General features: G+C 37.4%; 1 protein-coding gene across 3 annotated transcripts in view; it reads right to left on the reverse strand.

The window, feature by feature from the left end:
• The window catches only part of atat1 (alpha tubulin acetyltransferase 1), a 51306-nt gene that overhangs the window by 18288 nt on the left and 16436 nt on the right, over positions 1-16582 (reverse strand). For 2 of the 3 annotated variants that reach the window (XM_061966783.2, XM_061966784.1), the window contains exons 4-9: positions 16212-16269; positions 16012-16125; positions 14584-14685; positions 9318-9363; positions 2556-2630; positions 887-1094 (exon numbers count right to left, since the gene is read on the reverse strand). In XM_061966783.2, coding sequence (XP_061822767.1) covers positions 887-1094; positions 2556-2630; positions 9318-9363; positions 14584-14685; positions 16012-16125; positions 16212-16269 — 603 coding nt within the window. Of the gene's footprint in view, positions 1-886; positions 1095-2555; positions 2631-6414; positions 6461-9317; positions 9364-14583; positions 14686-16011; positions 16126-16211; positions 16270-16582 lie in introns of all 3 variants that reach the window. The other variant, XM_061966782.2, reaches the window with a different exon arrangement.

Below are 16582 nucleotides of genomic sequence, written 5' to 3' on the forward strand. Positions count from 1 at the left end.
CAATATGCTACGGATCATTAAAACTCGGTCTGTGGGCCGCAAATGGCCCCTGGGTCACACTTTGGATACCCCTGACATAAGTATTCACACCCTGAGTCTGCATGGATGTGTCTAAATTAGGATGGCACATCTGGACTAGGGATGGGTATCTTTCACATTTAAACTGTTACCAGTAACACTTTTCTGAGCTTTTGTGTGCGTTCATGTATTTGGGGCAGCGTGGCTCAGTTGGTACGGCCGTGCCAGCAACTTCAGCGTTCCAGGTTGGTTTGAATATAGTTTAAAGATGTAGAGGTTTCACTATGTAAAGCGCTTTTGAGTCACCATATAAATATAATTCAGTTCACTTAATAGATTTATTTAGTTTTAGTTAATAAATTGTTCAATAAAAAATCTCCTTATTTTCCTCTGTGAAGCATCCCCATATAATGTTGCCAGCACCACATTTTAGGGCGCGTGATGAGGTATATCATAGGTGAAAAAGTAAATACAAAATGTATCAAAGTGACCCCACATTCTTCAAACTTCTTTTGAAGCACTCATTGGAAAGTTTTGACACATCTGTTATAAACCATTATATAATAATTTCATATTTAATAAAAAAAACATTTTTTACATTTGACATTTTAATTATTGCAGAATTACCTGTTAAAAGTTTGCAGGTTTCTTACGTTTTATTTCAAAATCATTACTTCCAAGGGGGTTTATGTTTTGTATTTTGTTCCTTTAGTCAAACGAATTAGAGTACATTTTAATATTTGCTTTTACATCTATTAAATGAATGTTTCAAACTATTTTATAATTGTAAAATAGAAAAAACACATTAGAATACCACACATTTGCTAAAAACAGTTGTCACGGATGACCCATGCAGTAATTTGTTTACCTGGTGCTTCTTGCTCTGCAGCGTTCGATGAGAGGAAAGTGCGGGCTCTGGTCCCTGTCTATCCCAGGGACAGGCACGCCGAGGGCTTGAGGTGGCACCCTGGTGGGGGACGATCCCACACTGTGGGAGTACTGGGAGAATACCGACCGCTGGGGAGAGTGAGGAGGAGCAAACGGCCATGGAAGAGTCCTCTGCTCCTGACGTACCACTGTTGATGAATTGTATTAAATTAAGACTTGACTGTATTATTCAAATAATTACATTACTAACCTAGCATGAGTTAAAGGAGCCATATGTAATAATTTCACGTCAAGTCATCATTAAATGGCCCTGATAAATAAATCATGTTCTTTTCCAATACCTCTATAACTGATAACAGTAGTTCAGCCGAGATATGCTCATTTCAAAATTAGATTTACGGCCTTGTTATTGTTTTCAATTCGATGTCCCGCCCTCACCGTTTGACCAATTAGAAAGTCCGTGAGTGTGTCACATCCAGGTTGCCAGTTACGCACCGCCCTCTTTGTCTGGCTACTGCCACTGGTAAAGTTACTAAACATGTCAGACCTTAGTAAATCTAAAAGGCGTCGTTACGATTCTCAACTTATTCATGACAAATCCAGGAACAAAACAAGGATTTGTATCGGGGATGCCTTTGAAAGATGGAGATGATTGAAGGCGGAGAAGAAACTTGCTAATTTCCTCCTTGACAGGTAAGTCAGGCATTTATGTTTTCTTATTACTTTATTAAATGGAAATGGACATTTTGTACGTAAACTATATTGTCCAATACAGTCTATGGTCTTGTCTAGTATGTTCGTGCAACGAATGCTTAGTGTGATGGTGCTAGTGTAATGCTTAGCATGCTAGCTCGGTCAATGACACAGACATACAGGCTAACGGTGGAAATATATGCCCGTTAAGCCTGTATGTCGATGTGTATTCGAACTGACAGGGAAACATTTCACATTATTACATATGGCTCATTAAGAGTCAAACAGCAATTGAGGAAGGCGAGAATAAATAATTCAAAGCTCAATTATAATGATTTAATCCAAACTGAAAAATTTGCTGTTAGCTTCGGCTTTCTAGGAAAGGTTTTTGCCAAATATGACACGTAACAAACCAGTGCATTCGCCTGCCTATCAATTCACGGAATTAAGTGTCTAAACAAAGAATCCTATGCGCTGGTGAATCAGTACCACTGTAAAAGGGAAAGCAAAATGAAGGTGAGAAACACTGTTTAATTCAATAAAGTACTCATAGCAAAATATGAACTATGGTGTCTGTGTCATGGCTTTCCCCTCCTCTCAACACCGTCTTTGCTAACATGAGTCTTCAATAAAGGTGAACGTTAAATGTTAATTTGTCATTTATATGTACAGTACTTTGCAAAGTTGTATGCATGTAAAACTATCTTTATTCTTTATAAAATGTATTTAGTGTTAACATTTTGGGTGTCTGGAAAAGATTGATTAGATTTACGTTATTTCTTATGGGAAGAATTGCTTCGGTTTACGCACAATTTGTTTTTGTTGGACCATTTGCGACGGATTACTAACGAAAACCAAGGTGCCACTGTTTTGCAATATATTTCCTTATGCCAAGTCCACAGCTAAAACTGAACCTAGTAGCAAAAACTTGTCAAGTAATAACTACTAAATATTACCTTCTCTCTCCATTATAGAGTAAGGTTTGATCTCGCCGTCCGGCTTTCTTAGGGAAACTTTTCTCAACTGGACCACTGTGAATGAGAATACATTGAAACACTTAACAATTCTGAATACAGCCTGAAAGTGAGTCATACAAAGTGGCTAACATGCTACTTTTACTTCTACGCAATGTTGGTCAAAAGGTATCTGGTGGTGAACCAACCATTAAGGGATCACATGATGCAAAATTAACCTTTCTTACCTGTTGGCACCTGTTTTTGTGTATCTGGGATACCTATAACTTCCGAAAATTTGAATTCAAATCATGGATGCGTGATGGCGATATTAATGAAACATTTTTGCCTCGCTTGCACTGGAAAAACTCACAATCTCACCAAGTAACACCTAGTGTGTGTGACAATTATTGGTACTTCTCATTTCGAGTCAAAATATCTAAACAAACTTAAAACAAATCACAATCCCCTGAATAGTAATTTTCAGTGACACATACGAGCTTGTCTTTAGGCTATAGATCTTTTGAGGAAAAAAAATACTACTTTTGAGCATCACAAGTTTGTTAGAAGACAACACTTCACAATATGAGTAGGTATAACTAATAATACGTTTTTAATTGCTAATTTCAAGATCACTTAAAAGGAAAGTGCCCCTTTTTTTTGGAATTTTGCCTATCGTTCAAAATAATTAGAAGATTAGATTTAGATTTATTGGTCCCCGTTGGGGAAATTCATTTCCACTGCCGTACATTTAAACAATAGACATTACACATCACAAAACAAAAATAACAAAGAGACATCATACATGACCAACACATTTACAGGCTTGTCAGACAGGTCGGCCAGGCCTGCTGTTAAGGCCGGCTATAGCTGCAGGGATAAGGCTAAGACACGACAAGGGATGTATTTTTCTAATGCAATCTAAACATTAAATGAAGTAAAATAAAAGTCCACTTACAGCAGAGCCAATGGGAGGTCCTCTATTCCGCCGAAAAAACCCAATAAAAATAATCCAAAAACCGCCAAAATTATTGTTAGTATAAGTGTGACGCAGACAAACAATAGCAACGCGATGATCACGAGCTTGCGTGCCAATGTTGAGACGATCGACTGATCAGCTGCTTTCTTGTTTCCTTGCTCTTCAAACTTTTTTCAAGATCATAAAATCATACCTCTCATCTAGATAGTAGAAAATGAGGACATATTCTGACATGTTGGTCCACTTTGACAGCCATTTAGACACGAAAAGACGCTTGGTTCCAAACCCCTCTTCTTCGCAAGGAATACGAGTCATTCTTCATCGTAATGGGAATATATGAACATCCTCGCTGTCAGCATCCTAATGACAGCAGACATTGTACAGTAAGTTATATTTTATAATGTTTGCTGGCTCACATAAATTCTGCAGTGAGTAGAAATCAGTTTTTTTAGTGTAAAAATAATATCTCTTGGCTTTTGGCAAAGACAGTCGCACTACCTCCCTTCTCCGTGTCCACCCTGCTTGCTTCTTTGTTTTGTCTTGTCTTAACTTTCTTGTTGCCTCTTTTTGCACTGCTCTCCAAATCTAAACAATGGAATTGATCAACTGGCCTCTAAAGAAAATTGACAAAATCTCGGGTTCAGGTGAACCTGTGTGTCTAGACGAAACGGTTGTTGCTGGGCACATAAACTCTTTGGAGTGCCTGGCGACCCTTTCAGTCGAGGACGCTGACAATATCTACCTATTCGGAATCATAACAACAGGACATCTTCTGATTGGAGTAAGCGTTGTACTGCATCGACAAACTGGAAGATGCTGGCTGCCATTCCAGGTACCCCAAAGTTGCCACAAATGATTGGAGTTTGGAGTACAAGTTTTTTTCTCGGCCCAAGCCTCATAAGAGGGTAGGAGATCAACTGAGGTCGACTTTTTTTTATTTTTTTTTTATTTTTTTACTCATCCTTCTCCAGCGTCTACCCTTTTCCCACATTTAACGGGGTGCCGTTAACTGGCTACCCATCACAGTTCCTGTTCTATCTACAATGTTTGTTTGTCTAATCTGGAATGGGTTTGTGGTCCATCCATCCATTTTCTACCGCTCTACCCTTTTGGGGTCGCGGGCGGCGCTGGAGCCTATCTCAGCTACAATCGGGCGGAAGGCGGGGTACACCCTGGACAAGTCGCCACCTCATCGCAGGGCCAACACAGATAGACAGACAACATTCACACTCACATTCACACACTCGGGCCAATTTAGTGTTGCTAATCAACCTATCCCCAGGTGCTGGGTTTGTGGTGAAAATTAAAATTTCGTTGTACCCGGTACTTCTGCAATGACAATAAAGAGCATACCATACCCCAAAAATGTGAACGTTGTAATGCGTTTTTGAAATTAATGCGCCGTGTATGCTTAAAATTAGCAAAATACATAAATATTAAATGTTATTATAAATGTGCTTGTTACTACATTACATATATACTTACATAATGTATATAAAACGTTAATGGAGGTGTTTGTATGTTTTTTTAAAGGGCTTTACAGGCAGAATAAAGCAACTCCCGATGGCTTCATTGTAAGAGGACTGTTGATCACAAATATTTAATATTTAAAATGAAAAAAAACAAAAAACATTCGTCATCATGTCTTTCATAATGATTATGAACGATGGGCAAAATTCCAAAAAAAAGTGCAGTTCCTCTTTCAGTTTTTAAAGCTTGAATATAATGTCTTATTTCAAGAAATCTTGCCAAGACAATTTTGACTTGAAATTCCATTGGCAGATTTCTTTTCTGCTCATTACAAGCAAAAATAACTTCCACTATTTTGTTGTACTCTTTTTAAGAGAGGCATTTTCTCAATGTGGAATTTGAGGCGATTGTGACATATTTTGCCACAGTTATTGTATGTCAATGAATATCTCCGTAGAGGTTTACCCAAACAACTTTAGGCGAATTTGCCATTTTTGTTTAATTGTAGTCCAAATTTGTAGTCAATAAGTTCCAAATTGTTCTCTATTCTCTTATTTTGATTCGTACATGCACATGCATCCTCCGCTATTGCCATTTGTAATTAAAAGTCGTGTATAGTTTTGTCTTATATCTGTCAGTAGACTTGATATGGAAGTGCTAAAAACTACAACATGGCTGGCGGGGTGTCGATGCAGTGATAGGGGGGCTTGGCCTGGAGGAGGGCTATGGCATGTAAATAAGACCACCCACAAAACTGCGCATTTTACAGACAGTCAAAAAGCAGCTTGAAGATGGTTCGTAAAACACATTCTGTGTAATATTTTGACCAAAGCACCACCATTACATTTTGTATAACACAAGGAGGTGTTTTAAATGTTAAAAAAAAATCATAATATGACCCTTTTAAAAAAATGATTAAGAGTGCCTGCAATTGTCAAGGTTAGTAAGGCCATTTCCAAGAATGTCTTTTTGAGTTGGAATGTTGTCTACATTGACCAATCCAATTTGTGAGTTATGTATTTTATGCAATTCTTTGTTATTTTATTGCTTTTATTTTAGGCACTTTATTTCATAATGACTTATGTATTGTGTTATTTTGTCTCAAGATTACTCTGCTTCAGAAGGGACACAGTTGCAACGCAACAGGTTCCCTGGGATTGGCTCTGACCAGAGTATGCGCGGCTGAGCGCACGTACAATGTGGTCTTTGCGCACTTATTAGGGTCTCTGTGCGCACAGATTGTGGCATGGTTTTGAGGCAATACAAACAAACCTAAAATTTAATGTTAGCAATGCAATGTAAGCTTTTCGTTAAATACAAATTATGGATAAGAAAGGAGGCAAAGAAAAAAAATATTTAAATGCAATGGGACAAGATGCAGGATAAAGGGATGAGAAAGATAGATAGTCTTACAAAAAGCTGTACATCCCCTGATCCGTCAGAGGAGATGAAGATGAACCTGAGAAAGTTTGACGGGGGAAAAAGAATATGGAACTTCAATAGAAAATAAATCAGGTCTCTTTGGTTGACAACCCTTGTTCACACATAAATCAAATCAATCAAATGGGGGTGTGATGACTTCTTTTTATCGCCCACATTTACATCATAAAGAATTATTTTTTTTTTTTTTTACTGGTATCAAAGCAAAAGTTCACTTTAAAATGGTGGGGTGCAAAATATCTTATGATATACACTATATTGCCAAAAGTATTTGGCCACCCATACAAATGATCAGAATCAGGTGTCGTAATCACTTGGCCTGGCCACAGGTGTATAAAATCAAGCACTTAGGCATGGAGACTGTTTCTACAAACATTTGTGAAAGAATGGGCCGCTCCCAGGAGCTCAGTGATTTCCAGCATGGAACTGTCATAGGATACCACCTGTGCAACAAATCCAGACGTGAAATTTCCTCGCTCCTAAATATTCCAAAGTCAACTGTCGGCTTTATTATAAGAAAAGTGAAGAGTTTGGGAACAACAGCAACTCAGCCACGAAGTGGTAGGCCACGTAAACTGACAGAGAGGGGTCAGCGGATGCTGAAGCGCATAGTGCAAAGACTTTCTGCACAGTGAGTTGCTACAGAGCTCCAAACTTCATGTGACCTTCCAATTAGCCCACACAGAGAGCTTCATTGAATGGGTTTCCATGCCATGTGATGTATGCCATCTAAGCCATACATCAGCAAATCCAATGCAAAGCGTCCGATGCAGGTCTTCACAAAACAATAATTATAATGAACATCTTGAACCCTTTTTTTCTTTTCTTTTTCTTTTGAGATAAAGATTAGATAAGATAAGATTAAGTAAGATTTGTTTACTTACTATGGTATAGTATCTATTTATTATTTATTTATTCACTGCTCTGTTACAAAGAACAAGGAAATGGGATAACATTGCTATGGTGTGAAAAGAGGTAGGATTAAATAAGCTCAGCTTCTTCCTACTTCTTTTCGGACGTGCTGTAATGAAACAACTGGAAATATGTGATGCATTAGATTGTATCGTATACATGTTCGAAATAAACTAAAACTGAACTGAACTGAACTAGAATAGCCTGCTAAGCGATGTGCCTACATAGCGGGCAGGCAACATTTTTGTTTTAGTTTTCATGCCTTTTAAAACCACAAAATTCCTAGACCAATAGTTCTCAAACTTTTGTCGCCAAGTACCACCTTAGAAAAATGTTGGTCGTAGTGACCAACATTAAAATACAGTAGCGAACTAGGCCTAAGTATTCAATAAAATACTTAACACTTTTAACATTAACACTGTGTTTGAATATAGGAAAATATAACCCATTACTTTAATCAAGTGATTCTTTGGCATTCCACTAGATGGAACCCGCGTTCCACTAGTGGTACACGTACCACAGTTTGAGAATCCCTGTCCAAAACACTTTGGCCCCGGTTGCTACAAGCTCGCAGCTCAAAGAATGTGTGTCATATCTACACATTAATTTCTACGGCTTACAGTGTTGAAGGACTGTGTAGATATTACTCTCTCCTGACTTATTCATCTACTTTCTAATTTCAATTTTCTTAGCTGGTTACTCTCTGCTGTGATACATTTCCAGTTAGACTTATGTTTAGGTGTACAAAACATTTATTCTTTTGTTGTTGCACTACTTTACATAAAAGCTAACTTGGCGGTTAGAATGACTTTTCCTCTTCTCCTATTGTCTCTTGCCCTGGCTTCCGCACTAGTTCCTTGTTAGAACTGTCTCTATTACTTTAACATACTTAAACAATCGCAAGTTGACCCCAAAAGGGACAAGCGGTAGAAAATGGATGTATGTTTGTCTATCGATTCAGAATTGTCCACGTCTAATTTGGAATGCATCTCAGAATCATCATTCCCCTGCCCCTAATGGAACTGCTTGTTTATAAAATCTGTACAGTGGGTGGCACCGTAAATCCACTTCTTGAAAGCATGAAAGCACTTCTCAACAAGCAGCGGGTGCTGCTGTGCTCTTTCCCCCCTTAAAAAGCCCTTAAAGGCGGCTCCGTTTTGCTTGTGATATAAAACTGTATGTAAAAAAGAAGCAACAGAAATAAAGGTCATTTGACTTTCTCAACATATTTGTTTTGTTTTTCATATTGTTTGCTCGCTTTTTGTCTCTCCCACTTATCTCTTATACAAATTAGAGGGAGATGTCATCCATCCCCCATCTTTCTTTTAGAAGCTGATATATATATATATATATATATATATATATATATATATTTTTTTTTTTAAATGAATGGCTGCATTTGTTAGTTGCTGTGGTAGAATATAGGTTAATACTACCATGCTTTTATTTTTCAAACTTACTTTGCACCTACAGGAGATCACCCTGTAAATAGACTATTATGTTGCTGTCCCTCTATGCTAAACTGTCTTATAAAACATTAATGTCTTAGGTTTGTGTTTGTGGTAAAGCAAATTAGTGTGACACCTAAATTATATAGATAATTTTTATTGAATTCATTGTTTTTGTTTTAGAATATGGTGAAGGTCATTATGCCATTCAGGATTTAAACACATTTGTTCCTTTACCAATTGGATCTTATTGAGGTTTAGAATTTTTTGGAACAAACTTTAATTGCTTTAAAGTGTGATACCCTAAGAACTGTGAATAAGAAATATATTTTATTTAATAATAAAATCAATGGTCTCTCGGCACAACACAAAATCTGACTGAGAAGCTTGAAAAGGTTTGAAACTTTTTAAGCAGTCAGAATGGCAAATTAATCTATAGCTTTAGATATTAAAACAAGTTTGGTTCTACACAATTCTGAAATATGCTTTTCTCTAACAAAACATTGAAACACTTACCTGCTTTATTGAGGAAAAAGCCTTCAAAAACAACAAAGTGATTGACCTGGAAGCAAGACAGATAACACAATTACTAAAATGACAGAGTACAGTCGATCACAAAAACTCAGTATTCAATTTGGATTTTTGGAGTGGTGATTTGATCCTGAAGACATTCTTGATTAAAACAGATACATTATCAATACTCTTTTGGTAACAAAGATTCCCAGTTCCATGATTAACTACATTTCTCTATAAACCCGAACTTTAAAGTTTTTAAAGATATAATTTACTGTGATGACTTGCACTGAATGTAATCAACCAAAGACGCACATAGGTTCCACAGAATATGACTTTGTGAAAAAGAGTGCATGGAAGCGGTCAGCTTTTAGCTACGGTACTTACAAACCCTGTTTCCATACGAGTTGGGAAATTGTGTTAGATGTAAATATAAACTGAATACAATGATTTGCAAATCCTTTTCAACCCATATTCAATTGAATGCACTACAAAGACAAGATATTTGATGTTCAAACTCATAAACTTTATTTTTTTGCAAATAATTAACTTAGAATTTCATGGCTGCAACACGTGCCAAAGTAGTTGGAAAAGGGTATGTTCACCACTGTGTTACATGGCCTTACCTTTTAACAACACTCAGTAAACGTTTGGTAACTGAGGAGACACATTTTTTAAGCTTCTCAGGTGGAATTCTTTCCCATTCTTGCTTGATGTACAGCTTAAGTTGTTCAACAGTCCGGGGGTCTCCGTTGTGGTATTTTAGGCTTCATAATGCGCAACACATTTTCAATGGGAGACAGGTCTGGACTACAGGCAGGCCTTTAGTCGCACTCTTTTACTATGAAGCCACGTACTATGAAGCCACGTTGATGTAACACGTGGCTTGGCATTGTCTTGCTGAAATAAGCAGGGGCGTCCATGGTAACGTTGCTTGGATAGCAACATATGTCGTTGTGGCTTGTGCAGCCCTTTGAGACACTTGTGATTTAGGGCTATATAAATAAAGATTGATTGATTGATTGATTGATTGATGTTGCTCCAAAACCTGTATGTACCTTTCAGCATTAATGGCGCCTTCACAGATGTGTAAGTTATCCATGTCTTGGGCACTAATACACCCCCATACCATCACAGATGCTGGCTTTTCAACTTTGCGCCTATAACAATCCGGATGGTTCTTATCCTCTTTGGTCCGGAGGACACAACGTCCACAGTTTCCAAAAAACAATTTGAAATGTGGACTCGTCAGACCACAGAACACTTTTCCACTTTGTATCAGTCCATCTTAGATGAGCTCAGGCCCAGCGTAGCCAACGGCATTTCTGGGTGTTGTTGATAAACAGTTTTCGCCTTGCACAGGAGAGTTTTAACTTGCACTTACAGATGTAGCGACCAACTGTAGTTACTGACAGTGGGTTTCTGAAGTGTTCCTGAGCCCATGTGGGATCGAAGGTCACAGGCTTAGCTGCTTACGTGCAGTGATTTCTCCAGATTCTCTGAACCCTTTGATGATATTACGGACCGTAGATGGTGAAATCCCTAAATTCCTTGCAATAGCTGGTTGAGAAAGGTTTTTCTTAAACTGTTCAACAATTTGCTCACGCATTTGTTGACAAAGTGGTGACCCTCGCCCCATCCTTGTTTGTGAATGACTGAGCATTTCATGGAATCTACTTTTATACCCAATCATGGCACCCACCTGTTCCCAATTTGCCTGTTTACCTGTGGGATGTTCCAAATAAGTGTTTGATGAGCATTCCTCAACTTTATCAGTAATTATTGCCACCTTTCCCAACTTCTTTGTCACGTGTTGCTGGCATCAATTTCTAAAGTTAATAATGATTATTTGCAAAAAAAAAAAAGTTTATCAGTTTGAACATCAAATATGTTGTCTTTGTAGCATATTCAACTGAATATGGGTTGAAAATGATTTGCAAAACATTGTATTCTGTTTATATTTACATCTAACACAATTTCCCAACTCATATGGAAACGGGGTTTGTACTTTGTGCACCTAGCATACTCATTTTTATACTTTTTGGGGAAAAAATATTTGGCTTACTCTGCTGCTTAGTAACTATTTTTCAGAGACCCTTATTTTGTTAGCGCAAGGGGATATGATGTAGCAGTGCTTTTATTGTGAATGCCGGAGTTGCAGTTGGTCTCTGGACTCTTGCTCTTGTCACTACACGATTGGTACCGGAAGACACGATTGGTCCATGCATGCGCAAAGACTGCATCACTTCCTGTACAGGCAATTTTTACGATGGTGCTTCTGCGATGTCACGTGTTGTGACATTTATAGTTTTATGAATATTTTGTATTAAAAAAATCATACATTTTAGTAAATTTGGAATAATGATTTTTCAAACAAGGCACTTCATTTAAATCCATATTTACAGACAAACACAAATGAATATTTTGTATTAAAAAAAGCATACATTTTAGTAAATTTGGAATAATGATTTTTCAAACAAGGCATTTCATTTAAATCCATATTTGCAGACAAACACAAAAAGTACACTTTGCAATTGTGATATGATGTAACTTAACTTAACTGTAAAGCAGTAAAAAAAGATAGATTACATTGTTTTTTGTTTAGTTTAAGGCTGCCAAAAAAATTGTTTCTGTACAGATCGAGTGGTGTTAGTCAATTGTCACTATGTGAACAATGACTGTTAAGAAAGAATGTATTCTTAATATATAATGTTTGTTTTGTATGTAGTGTTTTATGTTATATCGTCATTTAAAGATAATATATGGTATCAGTGACAGCGTGCACCAACCTAACTGTCGTAGGACTGCCGTAAAATCAGTTGACAGCAAGTGACGTAACCTTTGCACATGTGTGGACCAATCGTGTCTTACGATATTCATCATGTAGTGACAGCTGTGTTTAGATAAAAAGGGCCTTTCAAGTTCTTGCCTGCAGTCCTTTCTTTTATTTAGCATGCACCACATTTCTGACCATCAGTTGGCGTGTATGTCAATCAAGACAAATGTCTTAGTGAGAATGGATGATAGACTGATCTGATTTTTTTCCCGACTCCCACTGCCTTCGCGATCATCTGGTCGAGACAATCAGCTGCGAGACATTTTTATATTACTTCTCCTTACCCTTGCATACAACGTAGTTAGGCTGACTCACTGTATTTCTTTCTCCTCCATGCAGGAACATTACCAACATCTAAAGCTATCTAGCCTGAGAGTGAGACTGAATGAGACTGTTAATCATAATAAATAGATAAGACACCGCTCCAAAACTCTCCCCGACCCTTTTTCATTGCCATTGTTTGCTCACAACGAATGAAGCGAACAAGCTACTTGCATAAAAGCACAATCCAGGAGCTAATCCTGGATTGTGCTTTTATGCAAGTAGCACATTATAGATAATGTGCATCACCAATTGTATAGGTAAGTGTACACCACTAGAGGTGCAACGATTCAACAACCAATATCGACAATAATATTTCCTCAACTCGTTAAGATAGTTGTTACCTTGCTAGCTAGCTAACAAGTGTGAGACAAAGTTGTGTGAAGCTATATATATATATATATATATATATATATATATATATATATATATATATATATGTGTCTTAATAAGGTTATCCAAAAAATAGTGCTCGATACCGTAGTAGAGCGCAATATATGTATGTGTGGGGAAAAAAATCACAAGACTATTTCATCTCTACAGGCCTGTTTCATGGGGGGGGGGGGGGTACCCTCAATCATCCTGATGATTGAGGGTACCCCCCCCCCCATGAAACAGGCCTGTAGAGATGAAATAGTCTTGTGATTTTTTTTCCCACACATACATATATATATATATATATATATATATATATATATATATATATATATATATATATATATATATATATATATATATATATATATAACAAAATGCGTGTTTCTTTTTTAGGAAGATAGAGAGCCTTGGTCTTTGTTTTCATTGTTGCTATTTTTAATAATTTAAAAAAAATTATACTTTGTTTTTGTCAGGACTGGTTCCACAGGCCACTGCGTCGTCCTATTCCAGTAAGGATAACGACTTTACTACATGTTTTAGGGCCGGGTTGTTAACTGTCAAAGTTAGTACACAACCAATATCTTGGGATCCACTGTAGCTACAAAGAGAGGCTTTATATTGTACAATGATTTACAGTACAACGGAGGTCACTAATAAGTCTCTCGTCGGCTGCATAATCTATAGCAAACATATCATTTCTGGCTATCGCAAAAATATTGTTGGAAATCAACACGGAAGCAGCTAAATGTAGCTACCTTTGAAACAAATTGTTAACTTTACACTATTAAAACTGCAGACACGATGTATAAATAAATGACAGCAAAATATTTGGCTTACAACGCAAGATCAACTGCAAAAACTAAACGTATATATATGTCAGAAGGAAATTGCCTGAAAACACAGAAACACCAATCACAGCAGTACAAGACACTTGTTAATGTCAACAAAAAGTTACTTACAGATGCACGAATAAGTGAAACATTGTCCTTAATTGCTTTAATGCTAATTTGTGGAGCCATCCAGATCTAAAGACATGATGTGCCTCACATTATTTTGCACTTTTACTCCTTGCGAAGTAAGAGCGGTTGACCAGATATCTTGACTTTGGTGATGTTATATATTTTAAACCTTCAGAAAATTATATTATCCTAAGAGTACATGGATCGACTCCATCACATTCACACATTTCTTTCTGATATCCGGTTTGTATATTTGCCTTTAAACCTGTAAACACACCAACATTTGCAGTGCTGCAGGTAAATAAACAGTAGACACCAGAAGTGCCTTTAAGTTACATGGTTGCAACCCATCAATAGCCTTAGCTTGTAGATATTGAATTTAATATGCAGCCAATGCAAATCAATTGCTAAAGACATTACATTTCTTTAAACCTCACTGGGCGAATTGAACTATAACAAAAATACTTTGTTTCACAATAGGAAACGTTTTCTTGACATTCTCTCAATGTATTGGTACCTTGAAAACAGTATTTAAGATCAATTATACTGTATCTTTGTTGTGGTTGGGCAGGGGGTAATTTATGAAACCAGACAATTTGTTGTTGAGTTGTGTTGTGATTGGCTTGTACATCTTACAACAGGCAAGGGAAGGAAGCCCGAAGCGAGAGGCATCACACAACCATCGAACATACTCCCAACCCTCTCCAACTCCTCAAATATAAGATGTGATATATGTATGTGATATATGTGTGAGTCAGCAACATGTATACAATACCTGAGGAACACTTTGTGTGAGGCAGTAATGCTTGGCCAGAAAAGACAACAATTTGGGCGAGGGTCTGTCAAAAGCCATCAGCTCTGGTTCTAAATTCTTGTCCTGCAGGGATAAGAGTCCTCAGATTTACCAAGAACTGTAGATGCTCAGTCAACATATCATGGAAATGTGCCAAATTTAAATCAAGGCAACTGGACTTCTTTGTGATTGAAAATATTTCAATACAAAACCCTTCCTCAGTTTTAAACGTTTTGGTGCAGCTGCCATATGTTCTGTCCGCCCTTGTTATAATAAACCACCCATAAAAATGTTGGACTGTCCATATATGAGTAAAGGGGTAAACTAACAAGTCAGTAAGTGATCAAATACATATTTTCTCCACAGTACTGTAGAGTTGCTGGGAGTACTACGTGCATTTTTTACGTGTTTATCGTTGAGCAAGTTGTTGCTTATTATTGCCCTGTAGTAATAGTAGTAGTGTGTTTACTTATCTGTTGGTGTGCTATGTGGTGTTTCTTAGATCTTTATATCCTGCACTGTCACTCTAGTTAGTGTTCTGCTTCGTGACCTTTTTCAATTGGATTGTGAAGTTAGCTTGTTGCTTGTTTCATTTTGGCTACTGCTTGCCCAAATAAAAAGCAACTTTCTGTAAGCAAGTTTAAGTGCCCTTGACCATTTCTTCTGTTTTAACCATCCCCTTAAGTCATCCAGCAATTATATTGCTGAATAGACGACATGTCTATTATGTTTTATTGATGACAGTTCAAATTTGCTGATACCCACACATAGGACGAAGTATTGTCTATCCAGCTGCCTTAGCAGCACGATCCCCTCCTTTTCATAGCCATTAGTGTAACTGCCAGTTTGCACGCAGATTTCAGACATACTAAATAAAGATTCAAAATGGCGCCTGCAGAACAGTTTTAGCATTGATAAATCACATTGTGTATGCTTAGTGATTATATTTGCATCTTCTCCTCCCAGTATTGTGATAATCAGCATATATTCATCAAATTCATGAAATGAGACAGACATGCTAAATGATTTGCACTCCTTATTTTGCTCACGTGAGACGGAATCAGCTGCGCACGGGATTAGTAGATAAACTTAACATGCATTAATCAAGTTTGTTAGTATTTTAATGCACGCAGGCCTTAGTAGATGAGATCCTTATTACATTGTAGTTAGTTGGAAGACATATTGGAAGTGATAAAACCAATTCAACCAGGACAAAATTAATTTTTGTGGTACACAGTTTTCCTAAGTGCTTGATGCCCCAACATTTTGTCATATAAAAGTGCCACTTTAATAAAGATTTAGGATGAGGAAATACTATACATTTTCTGAGAAACTGTCACAATACTTCATAACGATGTTTCAACACAGATCCTGTCTGACTCGGATTTGCACTGTGTAGGAATGGTTCACCTGCAACATGAAATTGAACAGCTCTAGTCCATATCCGTGTCTTTGCAAGTTCTGAGCAATGAAGAAATCCAGAACACACAGTGGCTCAGCTTCTACGTGGACACCTTTTTTATCCTATGGAGAGAATACAACAGGGATGAGTTTACATGAACGGCATAGGACGGTCCCAAGGACAAAAAATGAAAATGGATGAGACTCACGAGCAGAAATAACTTCTTGCATCCCACCTTGAGAAATCCTATAATGACACCACGTCCTCTGTAGATAGGAAGGAGAGGGTTAAGGGGTGGGTCAATGTGGCATGGTGTGTGAGTAAAGTGGGGTACACACACAGATTTTCTAAATCTGAGGAGATCTGCTATCTCTTACAGACCCCACACATGAAGGTAAAGACACACGGCATTGAGCCGTTTTGATCGCTATGTGTGTGGTGTTCTCCGATAATATCAATACAGCACACCACACACAAAGATTTTGACCCATCAACAATCCAGAATCTACTGCAATCCTCCAACCCTGAAAAATAAAGAAACATAGCAAACACTGGTAGAAACAGTCAGAGGCACTGGAA

Source organism: Nerophis lumbriciformis, linkage group LG11 (genome assembly GCF_033978685.3).
Source record: "Nerophis lumbriciformis linkage group LG11, RoL_Nlum_v2.1, whole genome shotgun sequence".
In the NCBI taxonomy this organism is placed as follows: domain Eukaryota; kingdom Metazoa; phylum Chordata; class Actinopteri; order Syngnathiformes; family Syngnathidae; genus Nerophis; species Nerophis lumbriciformis.